The following is a 20,828-nucleotide window of genomic DNA, read 5'->3' as shown; positions in this document are numbered from 1 at the left end:
TAGAGGCGGCAGAGGTCAGTAAAACTGGACTTTAGAGAGTGAAACATAATAAAAATGGTTCCACTTATATTTATTTAAAAGTCTTTATTATTTTTTTCCTGCACACCGATGATAAATTATTTTGACAATAAACCCAAGATGGTATTAAAAAAAAATCATCTCCTGTGACGTGTGGGTATGCACATGCACATGCACATGCACATGCACGCACACACACACACCAGCTGCACCCAGTCGTTAAGGAAAATTAACCTTTGATTTGCATCGCCCTCTAGTGGCGACCAGTGGAACGGCCTTCAAACCTTTTTACTATAAATGCGTTTCATTAGCTTTTCCAAAAATATTTCTTCAACAGATCTAAATAATTAAGGTTCTCCATTAACCTATGGAAGGTCACTTTTACCAATTAAAGCGCAGTTTGTTCTTTGAGATAAAACAACAGAGATCAATCGAGTTGGAGATGCGTTCAAGGCACCAGCACAAAGCCCGGATTTTCCCTTGCTCACTCAGGCAGTAGGAAATGAAGCTGCACAAATGTTCACACACACACACACACACACACACACACACACTAGAGGTAGCAACAGCTGACGTCAGGATTCGGACCACAGCTCGTCCTTCGCCTGAATCCGCTCAGAGTCCACGAGTTGGGTCTAAACCAGACCATGGGCAAACTAAGGCCCGGGGGCCACATGCGGCCCGTTAGCCTTGATAATACGGCCCGCCGAACTTGTCCAAATTATATCATAAAATTGTATTTAATTACAAACCTCATTCATTTTACCTTTTTCCCTGTAATGCTACCTGTAAAAGGCCAAATCCTTTCATGTCATAGCTTTTACATGTCGTTTATATTAGTTCACATAAACACTCCATCCATCTGTTCCTGGCCCGGCCCCTCTGTCAAATTTTAGAACCCATTGTGGCCCACCCCTGGTCTAAACCATGGCGTCCATCTCATTGTCCATGTCCTCCTCGCTCAGGACCTTCCTATATGTGGCCCACTTGTTGAGCCGGCTGTAGAGGGGCAGGCCGTTCTTCTCCCTGTAGAGGTAGACACCCGTCACCCTGTTCCAGTTCAGGCTGCAGATGGAAGTCGCGGACTCGAACTCCTGCAGCTGCTCCTTCTCCTCCTTCTCCAGCGCCACAAAGCCGAAGAAGCTCTTCACGTTGTCGGCGGCCTGGAGGCGAGCGTGGACGCCGGCCGTGCGGTCGAAGAGAGCCTTCTCGTTGTGCCGGTACGTGGACCAGTAGGCCTCCTGCAGGTAGCCCAGCGGCGAGCAGCAGCGCTTCATGCACATCATCAGGAACACGGCCACGGCCATTCCTCCCACCAGCAGCCAGCCAATCAGCTGAAAGGAAGGGACAGGTGTGAGGTCATGATGCTGGATCAAAGGCTTTCCTCTGATTGTTGTCCTTAAATGGAGAAATACAAACAATGGTGGAAATTACATTTGCTTTAACATGCAGCTGGGTAGTAAGTTTAATTAATGATTAATAATTAAGTGAAGAAACAAAAAAGAGGCGCCACAAAAACAAGGTCGCAGCTAATCGAGGCGTTAAAGTCAATCCTGTGTTTTAATGCGCCGGATTCACCTGCAGCTAAAAACCTGTAAAACCTGCAAAACTCGGAATCGCAACGCCCTTAATGAAAGAAAACAAAAAAAAGCCACGTAATTTAAAACATGCAAATCCTGCTAACTGCTGACTGTTAGCTGCAATTCCACTCAGCGCAGCTAGTACAGACTGAATGTTTGTTTCTGCATCATAGGTTCGCTTTATAACATTCGTTTTTCATCTTGAAACTATTTAAACGACTTCAGGCGTCTGAACCCGCCGGCCCTCCGAAGGCAGAACCAGTACCTGAGATTCATATTTCAGTCGGCGCTCAATTTCAGGCCAGAAACTCCGCAGGTCTGTCGGAACACTGTCTAGGCATGGGAATTTGGCCATGACCTCTGACCCCTGACTTGTGGGGAAGCCTTCCAGTGTGGTGCGTTTCACAAACTCACTGAGGGCGCAGGTGTAGGCCTGGCCCTGCAGAAAGGAGATGACCGCCCAGGTCAACGGCGCCACCGCGGCCCGGCCCAGGACGTTCCCGAGCAGCGCAAAGACCGCCGCTCCCGACCACTTCCTGCATTTCCTAATCCGGCACTCGGACACCAGGTCCCAGCTGCTCTTGTTCAGCATTATCCCGATGAGGAAAAGCACCAGCGCCGGAACGCCGATGGCGGCCAGGCCGTAGCGGTAGTTCCTCCCCGAGGAGCAGGGGCAGTCGAAGGCGAAGACGTTGAACGCGGTCTGTCCCGCCACGGTGCTCAAAGCGATCAGGCCGTTGAAGATCATGACGTCTTTGCTCTTGAAGAAGAGCGAGGCGAACTTGAAGTTCTCCGTGACCAGCGCGGCGGCGGCCATGTCGGGGACGTCGAGGTTATTCCAGGAGGAACACTGAAGCTCTTTGATTCTGGTTTTCCGGCTGCAGAGGGGGGGGAAAAAAGAAGGCAAACGGACACGAGACGCAGACTTCAGGGAACAGGCGGTTCTGGTTCCGGCCCGACCGGTGGGAAAGCTGATTCTTTAATGAGTGGCTTCACTTCCAGCAGTGGATGCAAGTCGTTTTACTTGAGTCGTAGTCACGGCGACGATCAAGAAAGGAATCGGAGACAGCTGGAAGCCTCGTCCAAAGTTTCTAAAAATATAACCTGCAATTTGATGAACAAAGAGTTACGATGGAACGCAGTCACGCCAGCCCCCCCCCCCACCCACCTCCCCCCCCCTCCAGCTCCGGGTGTTTTGCCAAGCCTTTAAAAAAAACAAAACGGGATAATTCCAGGAAAACTCCGAATCCGTGGACGCACCTCTGGAAAGAGAAGACCCTCTATTTGGAATGTTTTTAGGCGACGCACGGCTGATGACTCACGGGCGGGAACTCCTTTAGTTTCCTCCCCAGTGGGGAAAAAAAAAAAAAAAAGCCGCTCTGCAAGTAAAAACACGTGTCGGAGTGGAGCTGAGGACAAAGCAAGAGCCAGTTTGGATCCCAAAGCGGGAACAGGAATGAGTTCCAGTCGGACGACGCAGGCAGATTCGTCCAGAGGTGAGATTTTAGGAGGAAGCTTTGGAAAAGGAAACGGGAAGGGAAAAGGACGAGTCGGTGAATCTCCTGGAGTTCTGTTCAACAAGGTTTGACACCGAGTTGTTTAGCTCCGCCCTTCTTCAATTTCCAATTGTGTTTATCCACGCCAGAGGTTTGGCCGTGGAAGTGAAACGATGCGGCGTTTAGCAGGGGAAGCTGCAGAGAAAGTTTCCTGCCGATCGATGCGCTCACAGCTCGGATCATGCTAAAGTGCTACAAGCATAAAGTTTATGGATATAAAGGTGAGGGGGGGGGGGGGAATCAATGTTGACATTTAGGTTTGTTCTTATTGGTCCACTGTTTCAGCCTGAATTAGCCCATGCTAACATGTTAGCTTGTTTTAAGGTTTATAATGGGTAAGATAATTGGTTACAGCAATAGCAATAACAACAATGTGCTTTAACATTAGGTTAGCATTTAGCCAAATAGCTAACCTAAAGCAAACACTAGCCTGGCGTTAACATTAACACATCGACGTGTACCAAGCTTTACCTCTAGGGGTCAGAATAGAGTCTCACATTGCGCCTATGAGCGGGAACTTTTCTTCTTCTGCAGGTGAACGAACGCCTGCAGCGTCTACATTTCACATGGAGGCGGAGCTTTTCCACAGCTCCCTGCCTTAGGCTATGAATGTTAGCGTCTCAGGTAACACACCTGTGTCATAAAGTTTGGAAACTCCCACCAGACTCGCAGACGGCGGCGGTGAGACGCTGGAGGGCGGGATCTAAATATCACCTTACATGACGGTTCTTCTCTATTATTTTCATAAGAATTGGTGTTTTTTTCATCTTTTCTTTTAAGGTGAGTTTGAGGTGAACGAATGTTAAGCAAAAGGTCAAATTAGATATTTTTGCTAACGGCGGTGTAAAATGATGAGAAATCAGTTCCTATTACTGTTGCAATAGATTGTCCCGACGCGGTTATCAGAAGATGAAGTTGCCTTGTTGACTTTTGTTTGCATTAATGATGAAAACTAAAAAAACAAGTAAAAGTAAACAGGATACTTTTATCACATTGTGCAATGAAATCAGGTTTTGTGAAATGAAATTTCAACGTAATGAGAGAAAACACTGAACTTAGGCAGCAAGCATAATTCGACGAAGATCAATAAGAGGCCGACACGCCCACTGTGACATCATCAGGCAGTGACATCACCAAGCAGCGATGTTTCACAGTACAGTCCTGGACAGTGTCTGACTTTCAAAGTGCAGACATCTTTCTGCTGCTTGAATCCAAGCGGTTCTGTTCAGATCAGAACCGAAACGAAGGGTTAAAACGCGCTCATCGGCGCCGAGAGGCTAACGCTAACCCGCTTCAAAGGCGGTCCAGTCGGAGAAAAGGTGGGAATCTGAAGAGAGCGTGTCGACGGATGGAAGACAAGACAGTCCTTCACTCCTCGAGGAGAGGCGGAGGGGAGAGTTTAAGTTGGGAATTCTCCGCCCCCGATTGGGATGTAATCAGGAAGCCCGTCCTCTCGTTCCTGTGTCCGTGGGACAGTTCGGAGAGGATGGACAACTGGGAGGAAGCAGGAGAGGAAACAGAGTTATAAGAGCACGCTGTTGTTCGTCGGCGTCTCTGTGTGGCGTTTGTTTGTACCCTGGACGGTCCCCTGTATAAAGAGCGAAGCTGATCCCAGGACTGTTCCTGCTGAGGGTCCAACGCCGCCCCGACAAACACCTGGAAACGGCCAGAACAAAGGGAACGTCTGCGAGGCTGACGGATTACACCGGCCGGCTTCCGTAGCTTCAAATATCCTCTCATATAACTTCACCTTCTTTCCTCCGGTCTCCGCTTGTCCATCGAGACGGACGGACGTGACGCGGGTCTGAGGGCGGAGGCAGGGAGGGACAGATTAGAGCTGCTGTTTCTGCGTGGAGTCAGTGAACCCTAGCTGTCGGCATGCTAACGTTAGCTTGCGGCTAGGTCCAGGTCAAGGGGCGGGTGCACGCACCTGAGCCAGGGACGCGCTGCGGCCTCTTCCGGGTTCGGCGGACGGCCCGCTCCGTCCTCCTTTGCTGGACGAACACTTGTAGCAGCTCAGCGGCTGTTGCGGCGGCGCTGAAGCGAGGCCCCGCCCACCGTCCTTCTGCTGCAGGCACTGGAAGTGGTAGAGGTGGCCACAACTGAGGAGACACACGCGCCGTCTGTCACTCGGGTGCAGAAGGACGTCCCGTCGCCAAGCGGGCGGCGCGCCTTACCTGAACACGATGATCTCCTCGGGTGAGTCCTGCCTCCTCTTGTACTGCTGCAGGCAGATGTTACAGTAATCCTGTCGGGGGTGGAGCCCTCTTGTGACGGCAGCACGCAGGTGCGCGAGGGACCAGTGGAGGTCGTGGTTCAACAGACTGGTGGTGGTTTCAAGTAGAGTCTAAAGCGGAGAGGGAAACGTTATCAAAGGCCCAAAGGTGCGTTCAACAAACAGCAGCGACACAAATGATCCTCCTTCAGGCGCTTCAGACAGAAAACATCCGGAACCTCGTGAAGGAGCTTCACCTGCTCGTAGGTGAACGTGTCCAGCATTCCCAGAATGAGGCCTTGGATCTCCGCCAGCTTTCCTTTTCCGTAAACCGGGTCCTGGAAGACAATCATTCACGCAGCGTCACCACGGGTACATTTGTTCTAAGAAACAGTCCAGGTCCACGCAATGAAACAGTCCAGGTCCACGCTGTGAAACAGTCCAGGTCCACGCTATGAAACAGTGCAGGTCCACGCAATGAAACAGTCCAGGTCCACGCTATTAAACAGTCCAGGTCACCGCTATGAAACAGTCCAGGTCCACGCAATGAAACAGTCCAGGTCCACGCTATGAAACAGTCCAGGTCCACGCAATGAAACAGTCCAGGTCTACGCTATGAAACAGTGCAGGTCCACGCTATGAAACAGTCCAGGTCCACGCTATGAAACAGTCCAGGTCCACGCAATGAAACAGTCCAGGTCCACGCAATGAAACAGTCCAGGTCCACGCTATGAAACAGTCCAGGTCCACGCTATGAAATAGTCCAGGTCCACGCTATGAAATAGTCCAGGTCCACGCTATGAAACAGTCCAGGTCCACGCAATGAAACAGTCCAGGTCCACGCTATGAAATAGTCCAGGTCCACGCTATGAAATAGTCCAGGTCCACGCAATGAAACAGTCCAGGTCCACGCTGTGAAACAGTCCAGGTCCACGCTATGAAACAGTGCAGGTCCACGCAATGAAACAGTCCAGGTCCACGCTATTAAACAGTCCAGGTCACCGCTATGAAACAGTCCAGGTCCACGCAATGAAACAGTCCAGGTCCACGCTATGAAACAGTCCAGGTCCACGCAATGAAACAGTCCAGGTCTACGCTATGAAACAGTGCAGGTCCACGCTATGAAACAGTCCAGGTCCACGCTATGAAACAGTCCAGGTCCACGCAATGAAACAGTCCAGGTCCACGCAATGAAACAGTCCAGGTCCACGCTATGAAACAGTCCAGGTCCACGCTATGAAATAGTCCAGGTCCACGCTATGAAATAGTCCAGGTCCACGCTATGAAACAGTCCAGGTCCACGCAATGAAACAGTCCAGGTCCACGCTATGAAATAGTCCAGGTCCACGCTATGAAATAGTCCAGGTCCACGCTATGAAACAGTCCAGGTCCACGCTATGAAACAGTCCAGGTCCACGCTATGAAACAGTCCAGGTCTGGGAGGCTGAACCAACAGAAACACACACCTGGAGTATCCGCTGAATGATGGCAGGAAGAGGAATGAAGCTGCTCATGCTGTTGAGAACCTTCATCGTCAGTTCCTTCAGCACTGGCACACAAGCAAACATCATCATCATCATCATCATCTTAACCAGCCTCACTGTCAGGGCGTGTCACAAGCGTGTGTGCGCTTACCGTGAAACGTGTGTTTGGCGTGGAGCCCCTTCACTTGTCTCTGCGAGTCCATCATCGTCTCCAGGAGCGGAAACCACAGAACCTGCGAGGAGAGCGTCCGGAGTGAGCCGGCGCCGTTCACCTCCCCCGCCCCCCCCCCAAACTCAGACGCTACCTCTCTCTGCTGCTGATAGAGGTTCTGCGAGCTTCGGCGACACAAGGCGACGATGTCATCCAGCGCCTCCTTGACCGCCGCCAGTGTCGGTTCACCGTCCGTCTCCTCTTCGGTTTGTCCTGCGCCTCCTCTCGTGCCTCCTCCGTCGCTCTCGGCGGTGAGGAGAGTCAGCTTTTCCTTCAGCGTCTGCAGAGAGACGGGAAGAGCGGCGGCGTATGAAGTACATTCGCTGTACTCGAGTTCTTTTTAAACGCGAACGTTTAAACAGTTACCGCTAACAAGACAGCAAACGCTCCCTGAACGTCTCCCTTCTTCTCCAGCAGGTAAGCCGTGGCCTTATTGTGGCGGTGCCTCTGTGTAATCTGGAGCAGAGCGTGGGGTTGGTGGATCGTCTCGTCACAAAGCCAGGTGAAAACAAACCCCCTGCACCTGTATGGCCTCCTCCAGCCTGTAGTGCTGGGAGGCCTGAAGGAAGCCCAGGAGCTCCTGGGGGGCGAAGCGGCTCAGTAGGTCCAGCTGAAGCTCGTGGAGGTCAGGATCCAGGGGCCAGGCGGCCTCCGGACGTTGTCCTTCCCTGAATAACGGCGTGGATGAGAGGCGAGGAGGAGGTGAGAACAAGATGGAGGGATGGATTTAGGGAAAATGCTACCGGTAGAGGAAGATCACTGACGTACCGCGGCTCCAGGAGACAGCAGAGGAACCTGAAAAGCAACCCGTCGTCCTAATGAGAGGAAGACGGGCGCAGCCAGTGAGACATCCAGACAGACAGGCAGCCATGTTCAGGTGTACGGCAGGTATCTGCCGCCGCTCAGCCTCACCTGAAACTCAGAGAGGACGCTCCGGACGTCTTCATCGAAGTGAAACGCCACTAATTCTGCCGATCTGGAGGCACTGAGCGTCGCCAGCTCCTGTGAGGAGACGTCAGAGCGTTTAAACCGGGACTCGAACTCGACTCAGCGGCATTCAGCCGGGGGGGCGGGGTCCCGTTTAACCTGCATGTGCTGCAGCGCTTTGGCCCGGACCGCTCGCTTCTCCTCGGGGGCGTAGCCGGGCATGGACAGCAGATTGTGAACGTAGCTGAAGATCTCCCCCTGACACACGCACACACACACGCGCACACACACACACACACACACACACACACACTCTCTCAGATGTCACCCTCGTTTTGTCGGCTCGATGAGGTAGGAATCAGGCTGGATCTGACCTTTCTGAGGTCGTCCCTCAGGTAGCAGTCGATGATCCTGTCATACAGGTGTCTCTTCTCATAAAGAAACTCACAGATTTGGTAGCTGGAGGCGAAGACGGACGTCATTGTGTGTGTTTTAACGTAACGATCATACTCAGTTTGACTGCTTTTGACGTCCACACTCACAACTTGGCTTTTTCCGCTAAAGCCAGCAGCCTCTCTTCGTTAAACTGGACGACCCCCCCGACCTGCAGCAGCTCCAGCAGAACCTGCGAACCGGTCCCAATGAACGGCAGGTAAAAATCCCCACGGGAACGGTCCCGCCTCCGAGACAGCAAAGACTACATCGTCACTCTGTACCTGCTGCCTCTCAGTGTGTCGGGAGTCGTCGTCAGGGCAACACAGGAACTCCAGAACCTGACAGCGGTCGGAGCAGAGGATGAGCGAAACGGTTTATTGGCCAGGAACCTGCACGTTTCCAGGACGACCGCTCACCTGGTCGAAGAGCTTCCTGTTCACGAAAAGCGTGTTGTCTGGTTTGGCCAGCTGGCGCGCTAAAAAGGTGAAGAGCCCGCCCACCTGAGACGGAGTAAAGTCTGGGTTGTCCACCATCACCTAGGCAACCAGACGGACAAAAGGAAAGGCTGCTGATGCAAAGACGCAGCGGCGCGCACAGGAAGCTGCGACGGTACCTGGAGCAAGATGTCCACGGTCCTCTGCTGGTACTCCAGAGCCTGCTTGTCATTCTTAAAGTCTTCAAACGTCTAAGAGGAGAGACAAATCAGAACCCCCCCCGACCGGGACGGACGAACGCCGTCCAGAATGGACGTCTCACCATGGCGAGGACGTTGAGGAACTCCCGGGTGTCAAAGTGGAGGAGGGTCCGGATACACGGGAACACCTCCTCGCCCTCGGATGACTCGCCTGAATGGAGACGGATGAGGAACTCAAACACCTGGCACGCGCACACACACACGCACACACACAGAATTAGTCCACTTACACACTACGAACGTGTGTGTGTGTGTGTGTGTGTGTGTGTGTGTTTGCACGGACACACCTGATTTTTGACTTGAACCACGAGATCTTCAGGGATGTCACCGAGTGGATATGCTCTTCCTGCAAGACAGCAGCTGTACGAAGACACACACACACACACACACACACACGGGGATATCAGTGTTACAGTCAAGTGTTACTGTGTTAAACTTTTCCTCAGAATATATTGATTAAAATATTCGCTAAAATAATGTATTAATATTAAAAGTATCTGTTTGTACTGTAATCAATGGACTACATTTCAATAAAATGCTTGTGTGTGTGTGTGTGTGTGCGCGTGTGTGCGTGTGTAAACACACCTGATGTACACCAGAAGTTTGTTCCCCATCACAACTTCCTCATCTGCCGAAATCCCATGAAGAACAGAGTTAAAGGCTCTAGTTTATTTGTTTTTTTTTCTCCCTGTGATGCTTAAATTTGCTGCTATGACCTCTGGGGGATGTAGTTTCCAGACTCACCTATTAAGCTCCTCCCCTCCCTAAGTGGCGGGCCAACCACTGCAAAGAGTTTCTGACGTATAATGAGAAGACAGCGGAGAGGAGCACGTTATCAATAACAGCGGCGCCATCCAAATCTAATCCAAGTTTAAAATCACCTTAAACATAATACATTTAAGCTTATTTCCATTATAAATCGAGTCCCCATTTTCTTTGCTCGACTAAACACTCTGATGGAGTTTTCATTTTTGAGTGAACTGTTCCTTTAATGAGATCAAACGCCGACATCATCGTGATGAACGTGTTGGAGGCGGAGCTCTTACCTCCATCGGCGTGATGTAGTCGTTCATCCCGCTGGTGAAAACGTAGATCATTGCGTCATAGAGTTGATTCTCCCAACAGACCTGAACCACCTGCGCACACACGCGCGTGCACACACACACACACACACACACACACACACACGCACACACACACAGCGTGTTATTTACCAAGGACACAATCATTATAAGAAACACACACACACACACACATACCTGCTGTATGTCCAGGCTGGTGACATCCAGATGCACAATGCATCTCTCCAGGCTGTCCATCATACCGTTGCCATGGTAATGGGCCAGCAGGTCCCTCATGATGGGCGTGGTGAGAAGTCCGAGGCGGTCGGCGACGATGTGCGACTCCAGCGACTCCAGAAAGACTCCCTTCGCCACCGTGTTCTCCGCCAGCCGAGAGTACAACTGGTTGAACAGCAGGTCGCTATAGACACGCACACACGCACGCACACACACACACGCACACACACACACACACACGCACACACACGCACACGCACACACACACACACACGCACACACACGCACGCACACGCACACGCACACGCACACACACGCGCACACACGCACACACACGCGCACACACGCACACACACACACACACACGCACACACACACACACGCACGGCTTTGAAGGTTACTTGTCCTCTTGCCTGCCATTGTTAAGATCCTACTTCTGCTCCGTGGTGCATTCAAAGACCTCCGTTTCAGCCAGTTTTTCTTGCCGTCATGTCTGATCACGCTCTTCTGGATTTGCTGCAGCCTGACACGTTTTTGTTTCTCGCCCTTTACGGAACAGCAGGGTGTTCTTTGCGTGCTCCAGATCGCCCCCTACTGGGTTATTATATAATCGTGCGTCTCATCCTCACGGTTGTGACGAACCTGTGGGCGCCGGTACTTACGGCCTCTGCAGCAGCAGGCAGTGGTCCACCATGAACGGGACCAGATCCTAAACGCAACAGAGCGAGATGGAGGGTCAGCCCGCGTCTGCACCCGCGGCGCGACTCGAGTCCTTACGTGGAAGTGTTGCTCCATCACTTGGATCTTTCCATGTTCTGGACACTTCTTCAAAGCGAACTCGGCAAACTGGAAAACGATCTCGACCATCTGCAGAGACGGAGACCGTCAGAGTCCGCCGTACGCCGACTCGACGCGGCGTCCTTTCCGTCCTCACCTTGTCGGCTACCACTCGCTTCCTTTTCGCCGGATCTCCAAACAGCCCTGGAAGAAGAAGAAGAAAAAAAAAAAAAAAAAGGTCTCCCGATTTCTCCCGTCTTCAACGCGTCGGCGGATTCGACTGATGCTTTTCTACCCACCGAGAACGGCCTTGGCAGTTCCCTCGTGGAAAGACCAGGCCAGGGAGAGCGCCTGGACGAAATGCTCCTGCTTCAGCATGCAGTCGATGCGCTGGACACAGAGACAAGCCGCCGGTCGAAATCGCCTCCAGCGGAAAGACTTCGACTTTGGCTGCTTTTGTTGCTTCTGCTCTTGTTGAATGAACAGAAGCAAACATTCCGTACGTACCTCCCTCCAGTTCCTCAGAGTCATAATGTGAGCCGACTGCAAGACAAGAGAACGGGGCGCAGTTCAGGTGGTGAAACGCTGACGGGCTAATTATTCGTCTCGTTTATGTTGGAAAGAGAGAAGAAGGGATGCGTTGTTCTCAACGTTCCTCTTTGTGAACTCTTTTTAGGGCGGAGTCTTCCTCCTCTACCTGCGCCACTCACTTTCAATAACAAACGGAAAAGTGCACAATCATTAGGTTTTATTTTAGCATCTATATTTCCGCCAGACATAAACCCATAAAAAAGATGTTTTAAACGAGTTTCTGGGTCCGGAGAACAGATTAACAGGATTTACATTCATTTAAAAGGGAAATTCCTTTTACACACACACACACACACACACACACACACTGAATACACTACCTTCGTGCCCAAATAGACGATCTGTCCTGCGTAGCTGGAGACGGACTGGTAGCACGCCTTTTCTCCCACCAAAGCCTGGAAGCAAACGTCAGATTTTAGTTTGATAAAGACTCCAAACATGGTGGCGGGCCGTGGATGTAAAAGGGAACGCCGGCGTTTCCTGAAACGGAATACGTCACAGTGACGCGTTCATCATCACAATCACGTTCACGTCAAAGGCCCCTTTCGACCAGTCATCTCACACTCCACTCCCGCCCCCGCCCCCGCCCTCACCAGAGCCTGGGACACGTTCCCCCCAGTGGCCAGCGACTTGAAATGACGGCTGTTGTAGACCAGCTGCACCTGCTCCAAGTCCAGAGTCTCCAAAACCTCCTGACTGGGCCGGTCCGCCACCTGCAGCTTCTCGTGGCTGTCGACCAGCACCAGGGTCCGACTGTTGATCCACTGCAGAGACACATCTAAAGACGTGGAACCTCACAATAACGAGGAGGGGGGGGGGGCAACTGATCTAACTAGTTTGGCCAAATAAGAAGGAAAAAAAACTTGTCTTATTTGTCCTGCTGTTACTTTTGCTTTTTGTTTATTTGTAAAAGACAAAGTACAATAAAAAAACATAAATGTCTCCATTTGATGCATTTTACCAGAGTTAGCTTAAAGCTAATTTACATCTGCAGCCCCTATGCAATTCATGCACACTGTAAAATGTGCCGGTACAAAGTGATCAATGCTGTCATGTACGGTTTAGCATGTTGCTAAAGAGTCCCGGGTGCTACCCCACGAGCTAGCTTCATGTGAGGCCAATCCAACGACACGACGTCACACGGCGGGGGCGCTCACACTCAGACTGATGATGTCACAGCTGAGGTGCAGCTGCCTCTGTTTGATGACGTGGATGGTCCCAGTCTCCTCCTTCTTTACCACCTGAAACATCAACCGGTGCCGGAGAACATTTCGTTACGCACGCCGAATGCACAGAAAGAGACCTCGCTGCGACGGCGCCGAGCAGATACCAGCAGGAAGTGGACCGTGTCTCCTTTGCAGAAAGCCAGGATGGGGTTGACCTTCTTCTGGACCGGAACGAACTGCCAGGCCATCTGAGGAACGCTGGACGGATCCGACTGGCGATGAGAGAGCACGTCGTACGAACTCCCGTCAGCAGGGGGTGGGGGGGGTCGGGGTCAGATGCTACGTCCACGTACTCACGATACTCATGTAGGGTAAGAAGATTATAGTACATACAGACCTTACTGTAGGGAAACGTCATCCAGACCTTCAGAGACGGCTTCAGCCCGATGACCAGGATCTGGTTAAAGAAAACCAGGAAGCAGCTCCATCATGAACGGTTCCGTGAACGCGCAGAGGAGGGCGGAGGAGGCGTGGCAGCGTGGCGGCGCACCTTCGTGAGCGACGCCATGGCCAGCAGGCAGTAGTGCGTGATGGGATGGTCCCTGAAGTCTGGAGGAGCGTGCAGAGGTTCCACCGAGCACACCTCGCCTTTGGAACCGCTGAACAGGCACCGGGAGTCACAGGAGCGCATCCCCATCACCCTCCTGGAGGGGGGGGGGGGGGGACAGACACCGAAGTGAAAGGGGGAACGCTGCGGCATCAACGGTTTGCTCGTTCACGGCGGTTCTAAAGCACCTGAACGCCAGCTCGAACACCGAGCCGCCGCTGTCGTTGCACACGGCGAGGGTCGGGTCGTCTGTGAACTGGAGACACAAACGCAGGAAGGGGAAGCAGGTGAAAGGTCGCGCCGCTGCGTCTGTGTGTGTGTGTGTTTGTGTACCTTCACGTGCAGGATCGCCGTCCCTGGAGGATGGGCGTCGTCGATGGTTCTGAGGAGCTTCCCATTGGCTAGATCCCACATGGTGATCTACAGACGCAGGGACAGACAGACAGGCCGATGGAGGGTGGAGTCGTGGTCGCGCCGCCGTCCGCTCCGAGGCACGTACCTGTCCTTTGGCAAACCCGCAGAGGAGCCGCGAGCAGTCGCGGTTGATGCTGAGGGCGGAGACGGCTCCGAACTCCGCCCCCGTCGCTTTGGTGCCCAGACAGAGCCGCAGAGCCTGGTTGGTGTCTGGAGAGGAAGACTTTGTGTGAGAGCGAGAGAGCGAGAGAGAGAGAGAGAGAGAGAGAGAGAGAGTCTCGGGTTTCCCCACATTCAGCTTTAAAGAAACGTTGGAGTCTGAAAACGGCTGGAAAAATAAATAGCGAGTGCAGAAAATCAAGTCAGGCAACCAAAACATGCACCAACGGAACGGGACCGGGACACGACGGACACGATGGACACGACGGACACGATGGACACGACGGACACGATGGACACGATGGACACGACGGACACGATGGACACGATGGACACGACGGACACGATGGACACGATGGACACGACGGACACGACGGACACGACGGACACGATGGACACGATGGACACGACGGACACGACGGACACGATGGACACGACGGACACGATGGACACGACGGACACGACGGACATGAGGGACACGATGGACACGATGGACACGAGGGACACGACGGACATGAGGGACACGATGGACACGATGGACACGACGGACACGACGGACACGAGGGACGTCCCGCAGCACGAGCAACATGAACCAGGAGCGGCCTCGTACCTTTTCCTGTCCCGGCATCAGCGTGTCGGCAGAGCAAAGAGACACGGGTCAGCCCCCCCCCCCCGTATCCATGGAGACCTGCAGTCCCTTACAACGCTAACACGCTCGTTTTATTCTTGGTCCTGCCTTGCTGACAGTATATCGCAGATCAATCAACACAACATATTGATTGATACCGATACGTCCGATCAGGTTTAAACCAGCGTGCAGCCGAAACGTCAGATTAGATTAGAGCAATACGCCCCTCTCTCTGTTGCCATAGAAACAAACATTGGTTTCTACCTTTAAGATTAAACGTTGACCAGCGACAACTGGTGGCTAAACGATATATTTAATATTAATGATGATTTTTTACCCGACAGCAAAAGCCACTGCCTTATTTGCATTTTTTTATTCTTGTAGTTTGCACCGATTGGAGCCCCCCCCCCCCCTGTAATCAGAATGGGAATACTTTTATTGATCGCAGAGGGCCATTCTGTTTGCACCAGTGAAAGAAGGCAGAGTAGAAACGGGGTCGTGAACCTTTTTGGCGGCTGAGAAAGCCACATATTTAGAAATGTCATTCATTTTAAAGAACAACTTTATATTATAACGAGTCTCTGGATTGATTCTTTTTAAGAACGTTGCGACACCGAAGCTAACCCAACAACCATTAACGCCGCGTGGCGTCGTGTTCTGGGCGATACGCCGTGAGGCTGACGCAAATAATCATTACGTTGAAAAGAAAAAAAGAAGAAACAATCGCTCCGTAGATAAGGCGTGGCCGTGGCCAGGTCCGGGAACAGACCGGGGAGGGGCGATACCGAGCAGGTGATAAGGAGGGAGTCACCTGGTGCCTGAAGGCCCTGATTACCTGAGTCAATATAAAGCACAGAGGTGCGCAGGGCCTGAGCAGAGCGACCGCCCCGATCACTTCCTCCCTGAGAGCCGTGGAATCAGACCGCCGCTGCTGGCTCAAGCTGAACCGCGTCAAGACGTAAGTATTCTATTTGTGTTTGTCCCCCCCCCCCCCCCCCATGTTTGAGAAGCAGACGTTAATGATTCTGACGCCGGCAGTCGTATCGTTTGGAAAAACAAAATCTGGGTGTGCTCGTCAAAGAAAACCCAACGCGTGACAAGAAAGTGTAGAAAAAAGAACTTAAACGAGCAACAAGTTTACTTCTGCAGAAAATATATGAAGATAAAGTTTTATTAAGGAATAAAGCGCGGGTAATTACCGACCGGTTTACCTGCGATCAATATTCCCGAGTCAAGCCGCCTTGATCACTTGAAGCTGTTTTGTGAGAACTGCTCCACCAATCGGGTGAAACTGGGTTTTAGGGCGGAACCTTCCCTTAACTTGATTCCAGAATCCACTTCGGGTGACCCCGTTGGATGAGCCGGAGTTCTCCTGAGGTTCTGCAGGCGTCGTGTTCTACGTTCAGGGAAAACTCGGCGTTCCGCCTTGTTGCAGATAGAACCTGGATTGGGCCCCGCCTGGGATCCCCGAAGCCAGCCGCCGTTTCTTCCCACCGATCTGTTTTTGTTTTTTTTTGCCCGTGCTGCGGCTACACTTCTAACTTCCGGTTACGCTTCTTAGGCCGCCGCCTCCGTCTCGCCGCCATGCCTCACCGCCACTGTTACGTTGAGCTGAACAACAACACCAACTGCTTCACCCTCGCCAACGTGAGGTAAGGAGTCCAGGACGACCGCTTCTATTCCTGCCTTCCTTTCAAGTCGCCTCCGACGCGTAAAGTTCTAACGCACCTTTTACCAAAGTTCACTTTTGACTCCGCCTTCGCTCTCTGGGATCCAATGAGATGAGAGCTTAATTCGTACAATGTTATTTTAGGCCTGTCCCTTTGCAAAAAATACATTCCATTGTTTGCTTTTGGAATTTGCTCTTCTAATATTTGCGCGTAACGAGTCTCGAACTTTCCGGGAACCTCTTGATAAAATGAAAATTAAACTTTTGACCATATCTGGTATTTCGCGTTAAGGTCGTTCATCGAGAGCGGCGTCTGCGAGGAACCGCTGCCAGCCATGGTCAATCCCTGCTCCGCCGCCAGCGCCATGTTCAACAAGACCACGGGCGCCGCCACGGGCGCCGTCGGCGTCTTCACCTACGACCTTTACAACAACAGCATGGGCGACTACAGCCACGTCTTGGCCGTGATGTTCTCCGTGCCCTTCGACCGAAACCTCTACTACAACTGGTACGCCGTCGGGGTCTTTGAGAGGGGAAACGACTGCGACCACGACCTTTACGACGTCATGTATAACGGGAGTGAAGACAACTTCGTGCGGGCCAAGCCTGACGGCTCCTGCGTTTCTTATCAGTGGGGGAACCTCATCATCGGCGCCTCCATGTCCGACTCGGGCGAGGCGGTGCTGAAGCTAGACGTCAACGACATCTGCATGTACTGACTCGGGAGAGAGAGTCCTGATGTCAGGCGCCAATGCCTGATCACAAATAAATGAGAATTTTGCATGTCCGTAAAGTGATGTCCTGTTTTTGTCCATGTATTGACGACTTCAGAGAGTTGAGCCTACTGATAATCACCAACTAAATTACTAGGATTCCAATTTAGTCTTAAATGCCTTTTTTTTTTTAACCTATTTATAAGTTCATATCAGATCAGAATGTCTGGTGTCCTGACTTCCTGTTGTGATTCTTCAGTCTGTGATGTCATAATTAGCGACGCATGTTCTCTCGAGATTTCTAAAAGTTAATCTGGTTCTTAAGACCGATTAAAGCCGAGGACGGGCCGTGAGGGGAAGACTAATGAGCACAGGTGGTGCTGAAAACGAGATCCCGACCGCTGAGGGATCCACCCGGGCTGCGTTTGAGCAGGAAGGACGACCACTTGAGGGCAGCAGAGGGTTCGTGGAAAGACGCTTAAGATGTAAACGCAGATTGAACCGGTAATTAGGTCAAGAGGGGAGAAATTGGAAAGTACTTCAGAACAATTTTAACGGACTCGCCCTCGAGCGTTTCTATTTGATTAGGAATCTGGGAATAAATAAAACGCAGGTTCGGACGGCGGGAAAAATGCAGAGCAGGTATTCACCAAGGCCACTAATAATCCCTCCTGATCAGTAAACATTAACACCGAGCCGCCGGGCCGAATAAACTTTCATTAAGTCATTCATGACACGAAAATGAAATCTGATGTCGCTGCGCCTCAGATTTAATTCAAAATAAGTCTGACTCAAACACGCGCGCTGCAGCCGCTGTTCTCATCCCGAGCACGGGAACACAATGTTTGATTAAAAACAAAATGGCAGCATGTGAAGCTAGTAAGTGTCGGCTAAACGCGACGAGCTTTACGTCGGAAGCCAAAAATATTTTCCACCGGTGTGCAAAACAGAGACGGAAATGAGGTTCAGACTCACCGAACACCAGAGCCAGACCATGAGACGTTCCCACGGCGATAACGCCAGACATGGTCTGAGCAGAAGAACGTGCCGTCAGGACAACCTGAGGACGAGCTAACGCTAGCGCAACCGGAAACCAAAACGATATCGAACTAATACTCACTATCGCAGTTGGGAGTCCAGCGTCCACTTTGTCCTGAGGAGGAAAAACATTTCTATTATGAAAATACAACCTAAAAACGTGTTTGTATAAGTGCGTGTGTGCGTGTGTGTGTGTGCGTGCGTGTGTGTCTCACGGCAGCAGAGACAATTTGCGCAGAGATGCCTTTCAGCAGACTGTGTCGAAGAACCGATCCATGAACTGTCGGATTCAGATCCACTGTCCTCCTCCTTCTGTCCACACACACGCACACACACACACACACACACACACACGCACACACTTTAATCCATGTACGTTATGGAATCGACAGCTAAAGGTAAACGTCTGAAGTAGTACTCGGAGTGGGTAACGTGCCGTTTCAGATGCGCTGGGTCTCCGCTGTCGGAGCTGGCTAGAGAGGACGTGTCACAGGAGTGAGTGTCCATGTTGTCCACGTTTAGCACGCAGGTGTCCTCCAGCACGAACGGGTCCTCCTCATCCTCCAGCTGCAGGGACAAGGGACACGGGACAAGGGACAAGGGACAAGGGACAAGCCGTTCTGACACTGAAACAGCTTCTCAGATGAACTGATTAAACACCCACGCAGGATCTGCTTTGTCACGCTGTCATAGCGCTGCCATAGCGCTGTTATAACGCTGTTATAACGCTGTAACAGTCACACTACCTCGTTGAGGATGCTCTCCAGCGTGGGGGGCGTGTCCACTTGCGGAATATCAAACTCTTTGTCGTCGATCTGAAGCAGAAATCATCGCGTGAGTAGGAGACAAAAACCTCGGCTCTGTATGCTGACAGTCATTCTTACTGGGACGTGACGGCCCCTGAACGCACCACGGCCACGATCACACACAAAGTGCCCCGGGGACATTTTTTTTTTGTCTTATAAGTGTGTCATCTCAAACGCGACGACGTAAATAACATCCGGTCACGTGACGCTGGTCAGCCGTCGGGACTCGTCGGTAATAACCACGAAGAAGAAACCCCGTCGAGTTAAACCGGAATCCTGAGCAGCGTCCGCGCCAGGACGACGGCAGACTCGGAAACGGTTCATCTTAAATTACTTTTTTTTAAATATTTATATCCCCGTTACTTTAGCGGAAGTGTAACGAGTCTCTCACCGCGTCCACCTCCATCAGGTTGAGCTGTGAGGACGCAGAGACGAGGCTGCTAGCATCCGGGGAATCCGTCATTCTGGATTTGAAGGCTCGTCTGTGTACTTCCTGCTACCGGAAGTCCGTCAGTTACGTCTTCCTGTTAGCTCTTTCAAAGTAAAAGCCATTAATAGCCTCTCTCTCGCTCATTGAATCCCCACCCAAATTAAACAAGATTAGTAAAATAGTAGAATTGTATCTCGACTTAATTGTTTTAATCTACAGCCGATGGAATACCACAAACAATAATAACAGCAATGATATTGACGAGTAAATTTAATTGAAATCAATGATTACCAAAACTATGAAAATACAATTTATACATACATCAATTGACAAAACAAAAATGTGTCTTTCCTTCATCAAAATATTACGATGTACATGTTATCAAATTTGACATGTAAACATAAATCATCAAAATGTATTATTATTATATATTTTTTGATGATGATGAATATATTTATTAAATATAATCTTAGAGTACAAGTACAGTCACACAGTAGCATGTATTACAGTACAAGTACAGTCAAACATCCTGTCTAAGAGGAGCATTCCTAAAAAGCCCTTGCGGTCTTGTTTCCGTTGAAAGTCCTTCGTACATAAATCATCGACATTTAACAATACAAATAAAACGAATATTAAATTACTCAATTGATGCAAAATAACAATAAATTAAAAAGACACATAATATGTACAACGTAAATAATTGAAGGTGACTTTAATACTTCTGGGTTTCACCAAAAATAACTTTTGAGTTTCTCGAAATGAAAAAGGAAAGAGGAAAGCAGCGGGGAAGGGAAGTGAAGGAGACAAGGAAGCTTGCAGGCAGTGTTGGGACGCCGCCTCCTCGATTCCTTCGACTCCGTTCAGCTCCATTCACTCAGTAAATAAAAGCATGGAGGCTTTGACTCTCGGGATCTAACGCCGAGCAGCGGGGGGGGGGAAGGCACCGCCGCATGCGCGCTCCCTTTCACCGAAACCACGCAGGACGGACGCGGGACGGCGTGGAACGCTTCGCCGCTTGGATCGAACTCGTTTTGGGTGGAAGTGCGGATCGGACGCGGCGACAGGAGCAGCGGCGGCGGCGGCGGCGGCGGGGGGGGCAGCCCGCCGTGCGGAGCATGAAGCGGGCGGCCGTGCTGGCCAGGCACAATGGCCTCGTCTCTCCGCTGGGGAACAACAACTCCGCCCCGAGCATCTGCGCCCCGGCCGGCAGCGGCTCCGGCTCCGGCCCCGGCCCCGGCGCCGGGATGGACGGCCTGCTGGATTTCTCCAAAGGCCCCACCGTGAAGACGGAGCTGATCTGCAGATGGATCGACCGAAGTTCTCCGAGGCGGAGGCTCGGGCGGACGGCGGCGTGCGTGTGCGAGCAAACTTTCGGCTCCATGCACGCGCTCGTGGACCACGTCACCACCGAG

The 20,828-nt window shown here is 51.5% G+C and overlaps 3 protein-coding genes across 4 annotated transcripts; 1 reads left to right on the top strand and 2 right to left on the bottom strand.

Annotated features, from left to right (window-relative positions):
* Positions 1-95: 95 nt before the first annotated feature.
* On the bottom strand, positions 96-2,415 carry LOC137896178 (calcium homeostasis modulator protein 2-like). Its single transcript, XM_068741709.1, has 2 exons — positions 1,864-2,415; positions 96-1,352 (listed from the first exon to the last, which is right to left on the bottom strand). Exons 1-2 carry the CDS (start codon positions 2,413-2,415, stop codon positions 939-941), a joined length of 966 nt encoding a protein of 321 aa, XP_068597810.1. The 3' UTR covers positions 96-938.
* A 1,720-nt stretch (positions 2,416-4,135) lies between these two features.
* vps8 (VPS8 subunit of CORVET complex) lies at positions 4,136-19,449 on the bottom strand. Its single transcript, XM_068741707.1, has 45 exons — positions 19,378-19,449; positions 18,927-18,995; positions 18,617-18,747; positions 18,396-18,492; positions 18,263-18,295; positions 18,118-18,172; positions 14,059-14,183; positions 13,893-13,979; positions 13,748-13,815; positions 13,503-13,656; positions 13,350-13,409; positions 13,111-13,224; positions 12,944-13,018; positions 12,380-12,550; positions 12,107-12,181; positions 11,703-11,738; positions 11,495-11,585; positions 11,353-11,399; positions 11,196-11,285; positions 11,081-11,127; positions 10,380-10,602; positions 10,167-10,256; positions 9,865-9,916; positions 9,706-9,748; positions 9,408-9,480; positions 9,183-9,302; positions 9,040-9,111; positions 8,843-8,962; positions 8,708-8,764; positions 8,534-8,616; positions 8,366-8,450; positions 8,151-8,249; positions 7,977-8,066; positions 7,833-7,879; positions 7,588-7,732; positions 7,431-7,520; positions 7,159-7,344; positions 7,005-7,086; positions 6,836-6,918; positions 5,627-5,707; positions 5,332-5,501; positions 5,085-5,256; positions 4,905-4,958; positions 4,730-4,810; positions 4,136-4,648 (listed from the first exon to the last, which is right to left on the bottom strand). The coding sequence occupies exons 1-45, from the start codon at positions 19,447-19,449 to the stop codon at positions 4,523-4,525; spliced, it is 4,221 nt and encodes a 1,406-aa protein (XP_068597808.1). The 3' UTR covers positions 4,136-4,522.
* On the top strand, positions 15,655-17,186 carry LOC137896223 (uncharacterized). Of its 2 annotated transcripts, XM_068741754.1 has the most exons (3): positions 15,655-15,718; positions 16,322-16,412; positions 16,722-17,186. In XM_068741754.1, the coding sequence occupies exons 2-3, from the start codon at positions 16,345-16,347 to the stop codon at positions 17,146-17,148; spliced, it is 495 nt and encodes a 164-aa protein (XP_068597855.1). In that variant the 5' UTR covers positions 15,655-15,718; positions 16,322-16,344; the 3' UTR covers positions 17,149-17,186. The 2 variants fall into 2 exon arrangements, with proteins under 2 accessions (XP_068597855.1, XP_068597854.1); XM_068741753.1 differs by lacking the exon at positions 15,655-15,718 and having other exon boundaries at positions 16,208-16,412.
* Positions 19,450-20,828: the final 1,379 nt, after the last annotated feature.

Source organism: Brachionichthys hirsutus, chromosome 7 (assembly GCF_040956055.1).
Source record: "Brachionichthys hirsutus isolate HB-005 chromosome 7, CSIRO-AGI_Bhir_v1, whole genome shotgun sequence".
NCBI lineage: Eukaryota > Metazoa > Chordata > Actinopteri > Lophiiformes > Brachionichthyidae > Brachionichthys > Brachionichthys hirsutus.
Note: the sequence above shows the minus strand (reverse complement) of the source record. Positions and strands in the feature narration are given on the sequence as shown.

Excerpts from the sequence above, each read along its gene's own strand:
- LOC137896223 (XM_068741754.1), top strand. The coding sequence starts at position 16,345 with ATGCCTCACCGCCACTGTTACGTTGAGCTGAACAACAACACCAACTGC. Across the intron at positions 16,413-16,721 it reads TTCACCCTCGCCAACGTGAG|GTCGTTCATCGAGAGCGGCG; the intron begins GTAAGGAGTCCA and ends TTTCGCGTTAAG.
- vps8 (XM_068741707.1), bottom strand. The coding sequence starts at position 19,449 with ATGACGGATTCCCCGGATGCTAGCAGCCTCGTCTCTGCGTCCTCACAG. Across the intron at positions 10,257-10,379 it reads CCAGCCTGGACATACAGCAG|GTGGTTCAGGTCTGTTGGGA; the intron begins GTATGTGTGTGT and ends GTGTGTGCGCAG. Across the intron at positions 6,919-7,004 it reads CGCCAAACACACGTTTCACG|TGCTGAAGGAACTGACGATG; the intron begins GTAAGCGCACAC and ends CTTGTGTGCCAG.
- LOC137896178 (XM_068741709.1), bottom strand. The coding sequence starts at position 2,415 with ATGGCCGCCGCCGCGCTGGTCACGGAGAACTTCAAGTTCGCCTCGCTC. Across the intron at positions 1,353-1,863 it reads GACTGAAATATGAATCTCAG|CTGATTGGCTGGCTGCTGGT; the intron begins GTACTGGTTCTG and ends CCTTCCTTTCAG.